Source organism: Mesoplodon mirus (genome assembly GCF_964341445.2).
Source record: "Mesoplodon mirus genome assembly, chromosome: 2".
NCBI classification, from domain to species: domain Eukaryota; kingdom Metazoa; phylum Chordata; class Mammalia; order Artiodactyla; family Ziphiidae; genus Mesoplodon; species Mesoplodon mirus.
In genome coordinates, this window is record NC_138977.1 from 21,641,022 (window position 1) to 21,655,939 (window position 14,918).

The 14,918-nt window shown below is 37.8% G+C and overlaps 1 protein-coding gene and 1 long non-coding RNA gene across 5 annotated transcripts in view; one reads left to right on the top strand and one right to left on the bottom strand.

The window, feature by feature from the left end:
• The window catches only part of LOC309811425, a 17,539-nt gene extending 14,498 nt beyond the window's left edge, over positions 1-3,041 (bottom strand). For 3 of the 4 annotated variants that reach the window (XR_014295161.1, XR_014295162.1, XR_014295163.1), the window contains exon 1: positions 2,878-3,041. This is a non-coding gene — a long non-coding RNA (uncharacterized lncRNA). Of the gene's footprint in view, positions 1-2,869 lie in introns of all 4 variants that reach the window. The other variant, XR_014295164.1, reaches the window with a different exon arrangement.
• The window catches only part of HPGDS (hematopoietic prostaglandin D synthase), a 27,582-nt gene continuing 14,991 nt past the window's right edge, over positions 2,328-14,918 (top strand). The window contains exons 1-3 of the mRNA XM_082634130.1: positions 2,328-2,469; positions 9,165-9,257; positions 13,250-13,359. Coding sequence (XP_082490256.1) covers positions 2,337-2,469; positions 9,165-9,257; positions 13,250-13,359 — 336 coding nt within the window. The 5' untranslated portion in view covers positions 2,328-2,336. The remainder of the gene's footprint in view (positions 2,470-9,164; positions 9,258-13,249; positions 13,360-14,918) is intronic.

The window sequence follows — 14,918 nt, forward strand, 5'->3', positions numbered from 1 at the left end:
AATAAAAACTCCAACTCAGAAGGACACTTCCACTCTGAAAGCTATTTTTGTTCTTTCAAGCTTTAAAATAGATAGACCAAGGAACAGTAACAATTACGTTTTTTATTTCCTACATAAGAGTGTTCCCTTTATTCTGATTCTGTAAAATGTTTTTTTCTGAAGGAAACTTATTACTTTACATTTTTTATTGACTATTTTTGTGTTCTCACATCTTTCCCACTATCTCTAAGCTCAGTATTTCCAAGAAACTTGGAAAACAGTCTCATTGTTCTGATGGGCACTTCATTTAGTGCCCCAGATGTGAATTTCCTATATACATATTTCTTCTCCAAAGGAATCTGGGGCCGTAAATCTTGGAATTTTCGTTAGTTTACTCTAGTGAATTCTTGACAGAGAACATCCCCTCACGTACTGATGTGTGGCCTGTGTCACAGTTCACTTGGGTGGTGACAAGACTAGCTAATGGAAGTGGACAGGACGTGGAATGTTAGGGTGACTCTGTCTCTAACAAGGTGCACCCGCTCCACAGTATCTACACATGGAAAACCCGGGCCCAGAGAAACGGATTCGCTAGGAATCACCATCGCCATCATTTCCTGGATCCTGAGGGGGTCTAGATAGGCAACCGGTTATTTCTGGTCATCCTTTCCGCAGACACTTGAGATACACATGTACTTGAGATATGAGCTTAGCAATCTAGATTTTTATGATGTGTGTTTGATCTTTTATGTGATGTGACCGCAGATGGAATTTTGTTTTGCGACTTGAGCTCAACTTTTTTTTTTTTAAAGAAATTTATTTATTTTATTTACTTATTGCTGCTCACGGGCTTTAGTTGCAGTGAGTGGGGGCTACTCTTTGTTGCAGTGCGTGGCCTTCTAATCGCGGCGGCTTCTCTTGTTGCCCAACATGGGCTTCAGTGGTTGCAGCACGCAGGCTCAGTAGTTGTGGCGCACGGGCTTAGTTGCTCTGCGACATGTGGGATCCTCCCGGACCAGGGCTCAAACCCGTGTCCCCTGCATTGGCAGGCGGATTCTTATCCACTGCGCCACCAGGGAAGCCCTGAGCTCAACTTTTAATCTAATATTCCGTTAATATCTCTGAAAGTCTTCCTTAGTAGAGAATAAAGTATTTAATCTCACCTCTTTAAATAAGTGTTATTTATGATTTTTATTGAATTACTATAATTATTAATTTTTAGTGTGATGTAATCGTGGTGTTTATTCTTGACTATAGAATGAATTCAAAGTTTTTAACAGCTAATAATTAAGTGTTTAGCATTGTGCTAAATGCTTCACATGTGTTACCTCATTAAAACCCCAAATCCATATTAGTATCTCTGTTTATAAAAAGTGGACTTTGAAATTCAGAGAGATTTTGTTGACTAGCCCAAAGATACACAGCAACTAAGTGGAAGAACTGAACTTCAAATGAAAATGTTTCTTTCTCAGTTGCCTAATCATTATAAGATTACAATACATTCTACTATTAGTGCTTAAAATCATTAACTGTAAAGCTTATAAACAATGGAAATGAAATAGTACAAATCACAAACTCACAAAATTATAATGACCTCCATCTAACCAATATCGCCAGTTTTAGCAAACTTTCTAAAATGTAAGAAATGTTTGCTTTCTTTCTTCCTTGCTCCTCTATAGAGAGAATAAAGAAGTATGCTCACCATTGTCCCATCCCAACAGAGGTCCCCAAGATGGGGTATGTTTGTATGTGTAAGCAACCCAATAAAACCCAGCAGCATGGATGCAGTAAAAGAAGAGAGAAATATTTCCTCAAGCCTTTTTGATTCCCTGAGGGGAAAGCAACAGGGGAGGGAAGAGAGGAGATGACAGGTTGACATGGCTGGTTTTACATGCCTTGTGTGTGTATCCTGCTCTTGCAATCCTTACCCAGCTGTCCTCACAAACTCAGCTGTGTCACCAAAGCAAACAGCAAACCAAATGTCGATACCATTCATTATATGTCTAAAGGCAGGACAAAAAATTCTTAAAATGCAGTTTTTGACTCCATTCTCTGAAGTTTGGTATATAGATACCCTATTACTCTGATGTCGTTTTACAAATAAAACTTGAATTTGATTATTTCACTGGAATTTCCATCTAGTTCTTAAAGGGAGTCAAGATTTTATTTCTATCAAGTTTTCTCCATATGTTATTGGGGTAGTGATTTATAATTCTGGTTTTGAAATATCTTCTGATATGTCTGGTTATCTCAGAAGATGCCAAAATTTTTCGAAAAGTCCTCCAAGAAAAATGTTGAAACGTCTCTAGAGGGCTGTTAAAATAATTCCTCTATTTTTCTCCTTCCAGAATCACACCATGCCAAACTACAAACTCACTTATTTTAATATGAGGGGGAGAGCAGAAATTATTCGTTATATATTTGCATATTTGGACATAAAGTATGAAGATCACAGAATAGAACAATCTGATTGGCCTGAAATCAAGTCAAGTAAGTAGCACAAATGTAGTTCATGGAAATGTATGTAGAGAAAATGTTTCCAGAACCTTTTGTCTTTCCTCGGGGAAAGGAAAATAGAAAGGGTTTTAAATCTCATGTAGCTTTACACTGAGAAGCAGCAGTTCAGGCAAGTTAAATAAATGTTATGTGACCCAGAAAATTTCCTATTGAGGTGAAAACACAAACCTGACAGAGGGAGCATATAAAAATAACACAACATGAAACTTTATCAGAAGAACTGAAATGGAGGAAATACTGAAGTCAAACTTTTGACCAGTGGACTAGCCTGGGCTTGCTCAGATATCAATAATATTTGGATGATAGATAAGATAAGCTGCTGTAACAGAAAACAAAACTCAAATGGCTTGAATAACAAGGAAATGAATTGTACCACATAACTGAAAATCCAGAAGTAGGCCAGGTTTCAAAGGATGGCTTTATCCATTTTTCCTCCTCAGTGTGTTGGCTAAATCATGAAGCTGGTAGCAATATGTTTGCTGCAATTCCAGCCTCGCAGCGTTGAAAAGCAATTTTGAGAGGCTAGAGGAGAAAGCACTGCTTCCTTAAGTGTTCCCAGAAGAATGAGGAAAAACTTTCCAGGAGACCTCAGCAAACCTCTCATGTTTCACTGGCTCAGATTGGGTCACGTGTCCATCTCTGAACCAATCATTGGCAAAGGGAGTGGGAGGAACCTTAGAATCACCTGGTCCCCCTCTGAAGTAGGGGATGGAAGCAGTTTTCATGAGGCTTTGTGACCATATGAGAGAGGGGTGGGTACGTGAACAAAACTGGGGTCTGTCTCATCAGAGGAAAGAGCAAATTTACAAATTGGGCAGGTAACACAATGAAAACATGCTGCTTAGCACTCAGGACAGTGAGGAAGAATTAGAAATATTATTAAACAAAATGTGTGGTTTTCAGTAAAGTTGTAAGTCATCCTTTAGATGCTTGCCATGTTCCCTGGAAATACTAAATATTAAGTGTCTAAAATTTATATTTTTATGCTAGATTATTAAAATTTCAGATGAAGATGAGGCTGAAGAAAACAACTCTATAGCATTTGTAGGCTATCAGAAGTGGATAGTGTGCAGACCCAATTTCATTTAATTTCTCTAACACGTCAACATGGGATGTATTATTGTTTCTATTTTATCGTTGAATGAACTGAAGCACACAGAGTTTAGGTATTTTTTCCAAGTTCACAGCCCTAGCAAGGTACAGCTGATTTTCAAACACAGGTCCATCTAGTACTATAGCCCAAGTCATTTGCACTAGATAATGCCAACAAAAATAATACCATGATAATTGATGTATTCACAATAAATATTGCCACTTGACTTTTGGAAGCATGAGTTTCTCTGAAGTCACTGCCCCTGTAATTACTCTTTTTCTTATCAGAGAACTCTTCTCCGATGGGATAGAATATCTTATTTCCTGTTCTTCTGAAACTTTACCTTTAATATCCAAGCATTTCTTCTGATATCAGAATTTGTACATGAGCTTCTGTGGACATAAAATAGGTGAATATTACATTTATCCATTAAATAAGTCAAGATGAATAGCAAGTTGTGGAGGTATTACATATAACAAATTCTGCCTTTTAGTTTTTAAATATAAGTTCTTTATATTCTTTATACCCTATTCTACCTTAACTTTTCATTATGTTATTAAAAATGGAATTACTGCATTTTCTTAATGTTTTCACATATTCTTAGAATTGAAAGGGATCTTAAAGTTAGTGATGGTTAAGCTACAGTTTCAAATGCTTTAACATACACCCAACACAAAAATGTCTTAAAAGAGGATAAAAATGTATTTCTTTTGCATAAAAGCCCAAGTTAGGATAGCAGCTCTGCCCCATGAAGTTGTCAATGATGAGGCTCTTTCATTTCTGTTCATCTGCACCCGTAGTGGGTTCTTATTGACACAGTGTGAATAGTTCACCCTCCTTCCATATTCCAACTCACAGAAAGTGCAGAAGAGGGAAGAGAACACACCTCTTCCTTTTAACAGCCTGACCAGAAAGTTGCACACATCACATCAGTTATATCTGTTTGGCAAGAAATTAGTCACGTGGTCATTCATTACTGCGAAGGAAGCTGGGAAACGTTGACTTTATTGTGGACAACCATTTGCGCAGCTAAAAATCCAGGATTTTATTCCTTTGAGAAAAAAAGCAAAGAATAGATATTGAAAAGCAGTTTCTATTACAAATTGTATCTGGTATCATCTCCTGTCCAATTTAGGGATGCTCTCTGGTGTTTGAAACTCGCTGTGACCATCCCCTCTGCTATAATCTAGAATATCATTGGATATTTCTATTAAAATTTTCTTCCTGGTCAAACCTGGTAGATTGTACACATGTGTTTAATCTCTCCTTTAATAATATTAAAGTACGTTAAAAAAAGTCACCACCCCCCCCCAAGGACAAAGAAATCAACCTTGAATATGATAGCACAAAATTCTGGAAGCTAGAAAGCCGGTCAAAGAATGGTAAGGTAACTTACCATTAAGGCCAGTGATGCTCAAATATAAGCCCAGAGGAGGAGAAGGCAAGCTAAATCACTCCAGAGATCCTCCAAAGGGTAAGGAATTGGTTGCAAAAGATAACTTTAAGAGCTGAGTTGATACAGGGTTGCCTGGAAGAACATGAAGAAGCAGTATGACCACAAGTTCCCTCTCTCTCCCTGGAAGAAGCATGGAGATTACTTTCAAGAGGATGGACCAGAGGATTCTAGGACACCAGGCATGTCTTGGACACAATGCTATAGTAAACATGGCATTCAGTGGAAGTCTAGAAACTAGATAGTGGGACCAACAGCCCTTTCCCCTGCTCTACAATCAATGGCAACCAGGCTAATATCCCTCACACAGGAAATGGGAGGAATTCTCTCTGGGGAAACTGACCAGTCTAAGAAAAATGTCTAACAGATACTGAACAGATGGGGATCCCTCAATGAATTTGCCTAGCCCAATCTGTGGGCAAGCCCCTCCTACGCACGCTGAGATTCTTTTTTACTTTACAAAGTACTTTACTTTTACTTTACGAAGATTCTTTTTTCTCTTTATAAAGAGCTTTTACTTCTTTGCCCTTTTAAATAGTAATGGCAAGTCAAAAGTTAACCCATATTTGGGAAAAGTCTCTAATATAAAACAGACCTAAAACCAAACACCTCTGGAGATGTCAAGATGGTATAGCAAGAAAACAAGTTCAAAAATATAAAATCCTCAGAGAAAAGAGAAGATATTCTGTACAATCTAAAAGGAATGTATGGAGACAAAAAGTTCTTGGAAATTAATGTCTGATACAAAGAAATCAATAAAATGATGAAAACTAAGTAAATCCCCCAGAAAGCACAATAGGAAATAAATGAAAAATAAGAGAGAAAAGATAAGGAAAATTGAGAATGAACCAGTTTAGGAGGTCCAGCATCTCCATGAAATTCTGGGAAGGGAGAACAAAGAAGAGGGAGGAAAACTTAAAAGAATCTTCCTTATAGAAAATTGAAATTATCTCCATGTGGCTTTCATACATTGGTCTTGGACTTACCATTTTAATCCATGGAGAACAAATTATTTTTTCTCTCACATCCAGTTATTATAAGACATTTAGTATCTTTAAGCTATCATAGAGAAAAAGCCATTGCTGTATAGTCAGTTTAATGAAAATGCTCTGAAGATAAAGAAGGTCTTTGGCTGAATTCAGAATTGAGTCCCTAGGTAACTCATTACCTGTATCTCTATTTAGATGTCAACTTTTGGAACTTCCTTGATCGTTTCTCTGATCATCGTTGTGAAATTCAGTCCACCCTTCCCACCCCTGACTCTACTTCTTGATTTAGGTACTGTTTCCTATGGACTGTCTGAGATCTGTAATCACATCTAGGGTCAAAGGACAACCCTCTTCTCTTCCCGGAGTGTTCCATTTATTTCCCCTGGTTTGGGTTTTCTCACCATCCAAGTAGAACAAGCTTCTGTTAGACTCTGTCTGCTATTTTACGTGTAGTGCCTGTGCCTACAAGCATACGAACAGCACAGAGCAGAATGGGACCATCACTCCTGGCACAAGTGTGGACATTTTTCTAAGACGTTTTACCAAGATCACAGTAGCTATGTTGGCAGCCATATCATACTGAGGCCTTGCATTCGACACCACTAAATCTCTTAAAGCTTTTTGACAGGTGCTCCTGTTAAGTTACAACTCCAACATCATGAAATTCTTTTTTTCTGGAACCAAATAAAGGACTTAGCATTTGTCTTCTTAAATTTCTTCTTGTTAGATGCAGCCCATATTCCAGTTGTTGGCAATTATTCCAAGCTTGGCTAAAATGCTTCCAGTAGCTGAAAGCTTACCACCTCATAAGAAAACACATTCCATTGTAGTAGCTCCAAAGGTAACAGGATTATTCTTCATTTTGAGTTAAAATATGCCCTTTAGGACTTCCCTGGTGGTGCAGTGGTTAAGAATCCGCCCACCAATGCAGGGGACATGGGTTCGAGCCCTGATCCGTCAAGATCCCACGTGCCACAGGGCAACTAATCCCGTGCGCCACAACTACTGAGCCTGCGCCCTACAGCCCGTGAACCACAACTACGGAGTCCATGCTCTGCAACAAGAGAAGCCACCACAATGAGAAGCCCACACACCGCAACGAAGAGTAGCCCCTGCTCACCGCACCCAGGAAAAATCCCGCACGCAGCAAGGAAGACCCAATGCAGCCTCCCACCAAAAAATTAATTAATTAAAATATGCCTTTTAAAAATTTCTTCTTGGTTCTCATTCTGCATTTTAGAGATAGTCCAAATAAGTAAGAATTTTTTCCATTTGATAGCTATGCCATATTGGAGATGGTTTTTATGTTCCACTTCGTTTGTTCTGTCTTCTTCAGTGAAGAGTGGTAGGAGTTCTTCAGCCAATCCTTATATAATGTGATTTTCAGACCCTCTGTAACTTGGATACTGTCCTCTGGGCTTGCTCCGATTTTTAATGTCTTTCAAAAACATGGCTCTTAGAACTAGAAAACAGCTGAGCAAGAGTTCCAACTGGATTTCACCTCTCACTTGGCTCTCACCTCTACCAGGTGTGTGATCTGGACTATTTCTTTAACCTCTCTTCATCTCATTTCCTCATTTATAAAATGAATGGTAGTTAATACCTACTTCATAGGGTTGTTGTAAGTACCAGAAGACTGAATGGGCATGTTAAATATTTAGTACAATGCTTAGCACAAAAGGAAGCACCCCTCAAAATGTTAGGCATGTTAATTCCCTCTTGATTACATACTTTGCTTCAAATAAGGTATCACAGTTTGTATCAGTTTTATCTGGGACTTTGTTTGGCTCACTGCAGTATCTCAAACACCTGGAATAGTACTTGGCACACTTATTAGGTAAATGTTAAAAGATGTTTTTATTCCTGATGTGAACTGTAGTTCATCTTGTACTTATTCAGTGCATATGAAAGACGCTTGAAGGTTGATTCTAGTAGCTGTGTTACAGTCATGGGATTATGAGTGGCACTTTATTCTTTTCCCTCTTTCCAAAATATGTGTCCCAACCTAAGGCACTGGTTGGGAAAATTGTGATTAATTCATATGGCAAAATATATGCTTTAAAAAAGATGATGTTTCATTGATTTAGAAAGATTTTAAAAGGTATTATCAAATTTAAAAAAGTGGTTTACAAACATATATACATTATGATTTTGTTTTGATATATATATGGGAAAGCAATTAAAATATTAAAATGTTTATCATTGTGTGGTAGAATTATTTTTATTTATCTCCAATTTAGAATTTTTCTATAATGAAGAATAATAAATTATTCTCTGACAAAAATATAGTAGGTTTAGATAAGAAAACAAAGTAGGATTTACAGATAAATATTAATACACCTGCTATGAGTCTGTCCTATATTTGTACAAATATGCTTGTTGCTTACTATATACTTCAAATGATCAATAAGAATTTGGCTAAGTTCCTTACCATAACTCAATATCAAACTCTTCATATTCCTCAGACTATGGTTTTAAAGAATAATTAATGTAATCTCTGAGGACTGAAAATTTAATAAGGCTTTAAAAGTTTAAAAATAATTATATAGTAAGTATGCAAGATAATATATAATATATATCGATAGTATCACTGTAAACTTGGGGTTTAGACCCAGTTCTGTCACTAACTCTATAGCAGCTCTTCTAACAACTCTTCTTTTCCCCTTTTCTAAAAAAATTGAGGTATAGTCGCATTCAATATTATATAAGTTGCAATGTACAGTATAGTGATTCACAATTTTTAAAGGTTATACTCCATTCATAGTTATTATAAAATATTGGCTGTATTCCCCATGTTGTACAATATATTCTTGTAGCTTATTTTTTACCTAATAGTTTGTACCTCTTACTCCCCCACCCCTATCTTGTCCCTCCCCTCTTCCCTCTCTCCACTTGTAGCCACTCATTTGTTCTCTATGTCTGTGAGTCTGTTTCTTTTTCTAACAAGTCTCTTTTTTTAAACTTGTAAAATATAAAGATTCCACTAGGGGATGCCTAATGTCCCTTCTAGAATAAATATTCAAAAATTCTGTAACGTTACTATCATGTTTTATTTCCGCAATTATTGGTAAAATGGAAGTATTCTAACTTGATTTTGTTCTGGAAGTTGATTCTTTGCTCATTTTATTTTAAGCTCTTCCATTTGGCAAAATTCCCATTTTGGAAGTCGATGGATTGAACCTTCACCAGAGCCTAGCAATAGCAAGATATCTGACCAAAAACACAGGTAATATGTTTATTGTGTGTACAGTTTTTGATAACTGAAAAAAAAACACATGGCATATATTCAATATTCATTAAGTAACTTTATTACTGAATGGGATTAAAATATAGTGCAAAGGAGAATGGGATTCAGTGCCAGAGAAGTATAAATATACCATCTCTACCAGTTTAATTTTCCCTGAGTTCCCTAGACAATTAATTTTATACTGCCTGCAGTCTCTTCTGCCCCACACTTCCTTGTCCTCAATCCCTTATTGGAATTTAGCTGAAAAATTAGACAGATGTGTCTGAACCCAAACTTTCGCTAGCATGCATATCACAAGTTATCAAAGCAGATTAATTAATGGGAAATACATGTGGCACAGGGAGGCTGAAATGACTCATACTATTTTTTTTTTTTGCGGTACGCAGGCCTCTCACTGTTGTGGCCTCTTGCGTTGAGGAGCACAGGCTCCGGACGCGCAGGCTCAGCGGCCATGGCTCACGGGCCCAGCCGCTTCACGGCATGTGGGATCTTCCTGGACCGGGGCACGAACCCGTGTCCCCTGTATTGGCAGGCGGACTCTCAACCACTGCGCCACCAGGGAAGCCCCTGTAGAGTTGTTTTTAAATTGAGATATAATTGACATATAACATTACATTAGTTTCAGGTATATGACATAATGATTCAGTACATGTATATATTGCTAAATGATCACACAGTAAATCTAGTTAACACCCATCACCTCTCATAGTTACAGATTTTTTTCCTTGTGATGAGAACTTTTAAGAACTACTCTCGGGCTTTCCTGGTGGTGCAGCGGTTAAGAGTCCGCCTGCCGATGCAGGGGACATGGGTTCGTGCCCCAGTCCGGGAAGATCCCACATGCCACAGAGCGGCTGGGCCCGTGAGCCATGGCCGCTGAGCCTGCGCATCTGGAGCCTGTGCTCCACAACGGGAGAGGCCACAGCAGTGAGAGGCCCGTGTACCGCAAAAAAAAAAAAAAAAAGAGCTACTCTCTTAGCCACTTTCAAATATATGGTATTCTTAGCTATACTCACCATGCTGTACATTACATCGCCAGGACGTATTTATCTTCTAACTGGAAGTTTGTATCTTTTGACCACTTTCACCCATTTTACTGCCCCTACCCCTGCTTCTGCCTCTGGTAACCATCTGTTCTCTGTATCTATGAGTTAGTTATTAGCAGTAATTTTTAAAGATTCCAATATGAGTGAGATCACACAGTGTTTGTCTTTCTCTGTCTGACTTCAACTGTAAATTTTTATCTGGAAAAGCAACATAACCCTGGCTATGAGCTTAGGAAGATTATTCTGGCCATACTTTGTTTGGCATGACTGCAGGGGTGCCTATTTGGGAAATATGAGAAAGTTTGTAAAGATAGAATCGTCCTAGGGTTAGAAGACATACTGGCATGTGGAGGGCAGTCTATGCGAGCAGGAGAGTCAGGGCCAGGCAGACGACAGCTTGGACATAGTTCCTTATTCCCATAGCTCCTTTGCCTTATCCTCTTCCTCCTCCTCTTCTTAAAAGAAAAAGTTCCAGGCTTCCCTGGGGGCGCAGTGGTTGAGAGTCTGCTCGCCGATGCAGGGGACACGGGTTCATGCCCCGGTCCAGGAAGATCCCACATGCCGCGGAGCCGCTGGGCCCGTGAGCCATGGCCGCTGAGCCTGCGCGTCTAGAGCCTGTGCTTCGCAACGGGAGAGGCCACAACAGTGAGAGGCCCGCGTACGGCAAAAAAAAAAAAAAAAAAAAAGAAAAAGAAAAAGTTCCTTAACTTGCAATATCCTTTCCATTGTCTGTCTTTCCCAGTTAGCCTTAAGTGCCATGCAGGCAAGGAATTGATCTCCTTTGTTCACTGCTGTAGCAGGGCCGACCCAAAAGGATACACAGAGAACTATCCAAAAGGAAGCTGAGAATATGGTTCTGGAATTTAGTACTAAACATGTTGAATGAGTCATCTGTATAAAATTGACAGCTGAAGCCTTGAGTGTAGAAGTCAAAGTAGGGATGAAAATGAGTGAAGAGAACTTAGGATACAATTCGGAGGGATTTCTCAGGGTCAGAAAGAAGAATCAGCCTTTGAACATCACACACGTGAAAATATAGATAGTTTACAGAAGAATGCTAATTACTAAGGTATTTTCTTTCACTTTTAACAGCTTTATTGAGGTGTGATTTACATACAGTTCACCCATTGTCAGTATATACAGTTCCTTGATTTTTAGTAAATTTACACATTTGTACAAAAGCAACCTATTTTATATTTTTATTTTTTATTAAAGTTACAAGTTATAGGCGTACAATATAGTGATTCACAAGTTTTAAAGTTACACTCCATTCACAGTTATAATAAAATATTGGCTATATTCCCTGTGTTGTGCAATAAATCCTTGTAGCTTATGTTATAAATAATAGTTCGTACCTCTTAGTCCCCTACTCCTATATTGCCTCTCCCCCGACACACACTGGTAACCACTAGTTTGTTCTCTATATCTGTGAGTATGCTTCTTTTTTGTTATATTCACTAGTTTATTGTACTTTTTAGATTCCACATATAAGTGATATCATACAGTATTTGTCTTTCTCTGTCTGACTTATTTCACTTAGCATAATACCCTCTAATTCCATCCATGTTGCTGCAAATGGCAAATATTCATTCATTCTTTTTTAATGGCTGAGTAATATTCCATTGTGTATATATATACCACATGTTCTTTATCCATTCATCTGTTGATAGACACTTAGGTTGCTTCCTTATCTTGGCAATTGCAAATAATGCTGGTATGAACATTGGGGTGAATGTATCTTTTTGAATTAGAGATTTTGTCTTTTCCATATGTATGCCCAGGAGTGGAATTGCTGGGTCATATGGTAGTTCTGTTTTTAGTTTTTTGACAAACTTCCCTACTGTTTTCCACAGTGGCTGCTCCAATTTACATTCCCACCAACAGTGTAGGAGGGTTCCCTTTTTCTTTTTCTCCACATCCTCGCCAACATTTGTTATTTGTGTTCTTTTTGATGATAGCCATTTTGACAGGTGTGAGGTGATATCTCATTGTAGTTTTGATTTGCATTTCCCTGATGTTTAGCGATGTTGAGCATCTTTTCATGTGCCTGTTGGCCATCTGCATGTCCTCTTTGGAAAAATGTCTATTCAGTTCTTTAACCCAGTTTTTAGTTAGATTATTTGTCTTTTTGATGTTGAGCTGTATGAGCTGTTTGTATACGTTGGATATTAATCCCTTATCAGTCATATCATTTGCAAATATTTTTTCCCATTCAGTAGATTGTCTTTTCATTTTGTTGACAGTTTCCTTTGCTGAAATGCAACCTATTTTAGAATGCTTCTACACTGAATCATTTTAGAATGATTCCTTAGCAAAATGATGGTCAGCGAATGGCAGTAAAGAGAATAAAGAACACTTCTATTATTTTAAACTTATAATTCCCAGGAAGCAAACAAATGCTCCTGACAAAAAATTATCTGGACATGTAACAGTAATTCTTTCTACAAGATAAATGATAATGTATGTACAAGTTATTTATTGTGGTATCACTTGCACTAGCAAAAGACTGGAAACAAACCTAATCAGTTGAGGCTAGTTAAATAAATTGTGGCACTTCCACTTAAAGGAATCCCATGTACCTGAAAAAAGAGCAAGGATGCCGTTAAGGGACTTATAAGAAAAGACCTCTAGGATATATGGGGGAGGTGCGTTTTGAGTGGGATACCTATTCTTATTTTCATTAAGAAACAATGGAAGAATACAAAATAAATGAATGAAAATGGTTACCAATATGGTAGGTAGGTAAGGAAGCAAAATGAAATGAATGGGTCAGAGGTGGAAGTTAGTCTTCACTGGATACTGTTTTATATTGTTTTGAATTTTTGAACCATATTAATACATTGCCTATTTTAAAAAAAAGTTTTACTATAGTAAAATAAATTGAGCATATTCTTGGGCATAAAATGGCCTGTCTCTGTTCCATAGATTTGGCTGGAAAAACAGAATTGCAACAATGTCAAGTTGATGCAATTGTGCACACATTGGATGATTTCATGTCTCGTTTTCCTTGGGCAGAGAGAAAACAAGATATAAAGGTAATGTGATCAGTTTGCTGTTACTGCTATTAATCATATCCACTTGCCAAACATTATGTTAGGTGCTTTTAAAAGTTCCTTTTTATCAAAGTAAGACATACATCTAGTTTTAAAATATCAAATTATATTAAAAAGTTTAAAACAAATTACTGCAGTGATTCCCAGCCTTACCTCTTCATATTAACCCTTCCTCAGATGCAACCCTCATTTTAACACTTTTAGCTGTTTCTTTAGGATTTATATATCTCCATATTTTCTATAAGATATGTAAATATAGCTTTCTTTGATTCAAAAATTTTAGATAGTTTTGATAGACTTATTATAGTAATGAGAATTTATCTCTTACATAGTCATTCTCTCTGCTTCCCTTCCCCCAAACTCCTAATATAATATTAAAATTTTGTGGTGAGGGGGCTTCCCTGGTGGTGCAGTGGTTGAGAGTCTGCCTGCTGATGCAGGGGACACGGGTTCGTGCCCCGGTCCGGGAAGATCCCACATGCTGCGGATGCCGCGGAGCGGCTGGGCCCGTGAGTCATGGCCGCTGGGCCTGCGCCTCCGGAGCCTGTGCTCTGCAACGGGAGAGGCCTGCGTACTGCAAAAAAAAAAAAAAATTTTGTGGTGAAATCTATATTCAGTCATTACATTAGTATGCCTATGCAGATATTGTACAAAACTGTGCATTGTGCTATACTTTGATTATATTTCCTTTCTCACTTTCCTCCTCAAATTAGTAATTGTCTTTTTTTCATTTGTTTAATTCTTTTTTACTTTTATTGCTGAACCTTCGCACACTATCCAATGGCCTGCCAATGCAATTTTTCACAAAGTCAATGATGTCAGATAATCTACTGTTTCCATTATTTTCTTGGAGCTATTGAGTCAGAGATTTCCATTCTCCTTTGTAGAGCTGTCTAGGTTTTTGCACAGCTGTCATTATTGGACTTTCCTTGACTGCCATCCCAGAAACGTCTTTCTCTTGAGCTGGAGTTCTGTTTCCTGGATGACGTCCTCTGTTTTTATTTACTCCCTTGTTTACTTGGGGCACGTCTCCAGTATTCATATCTCTTATCCTCAAGACTTCTTCATGTAAAATTTTGGAAACTGTTGTTATCCTCATTTTCCAGATGAAGAAATTGAGGTTCATGTAGTGTAAATAACTTACCTAAGGTTACTTAGCTGGTAAGTGGTACACAAGGAATTCAAATCCCAGACACTCTGGCTCAGACTCCATGTTCTTAACCACTGGATGTAATGCCACAGGGGTAGCAGCCATTCAGAACAGCTGTGCAGGAGTATTTATGTACATGTTATGGCTTAAGGCCTGTATCCAAAAGCTACAGCACAGAACAAATAGCAGTCTTATCAACTTACTTAAGCATATTTATTCTAAATACTGTTTGTTTAATTAGGACCCTCTGATTTAAATAGAGATATTTGGAACATAAAAGTATTCACATTTACCGATTCCTTGACATAAATGTAAGGTGTGTGGGGAGACACACACAGATACGTATATATACAGATACCTGACTAACCAGAACAAAGTCTTAAATAAAAAC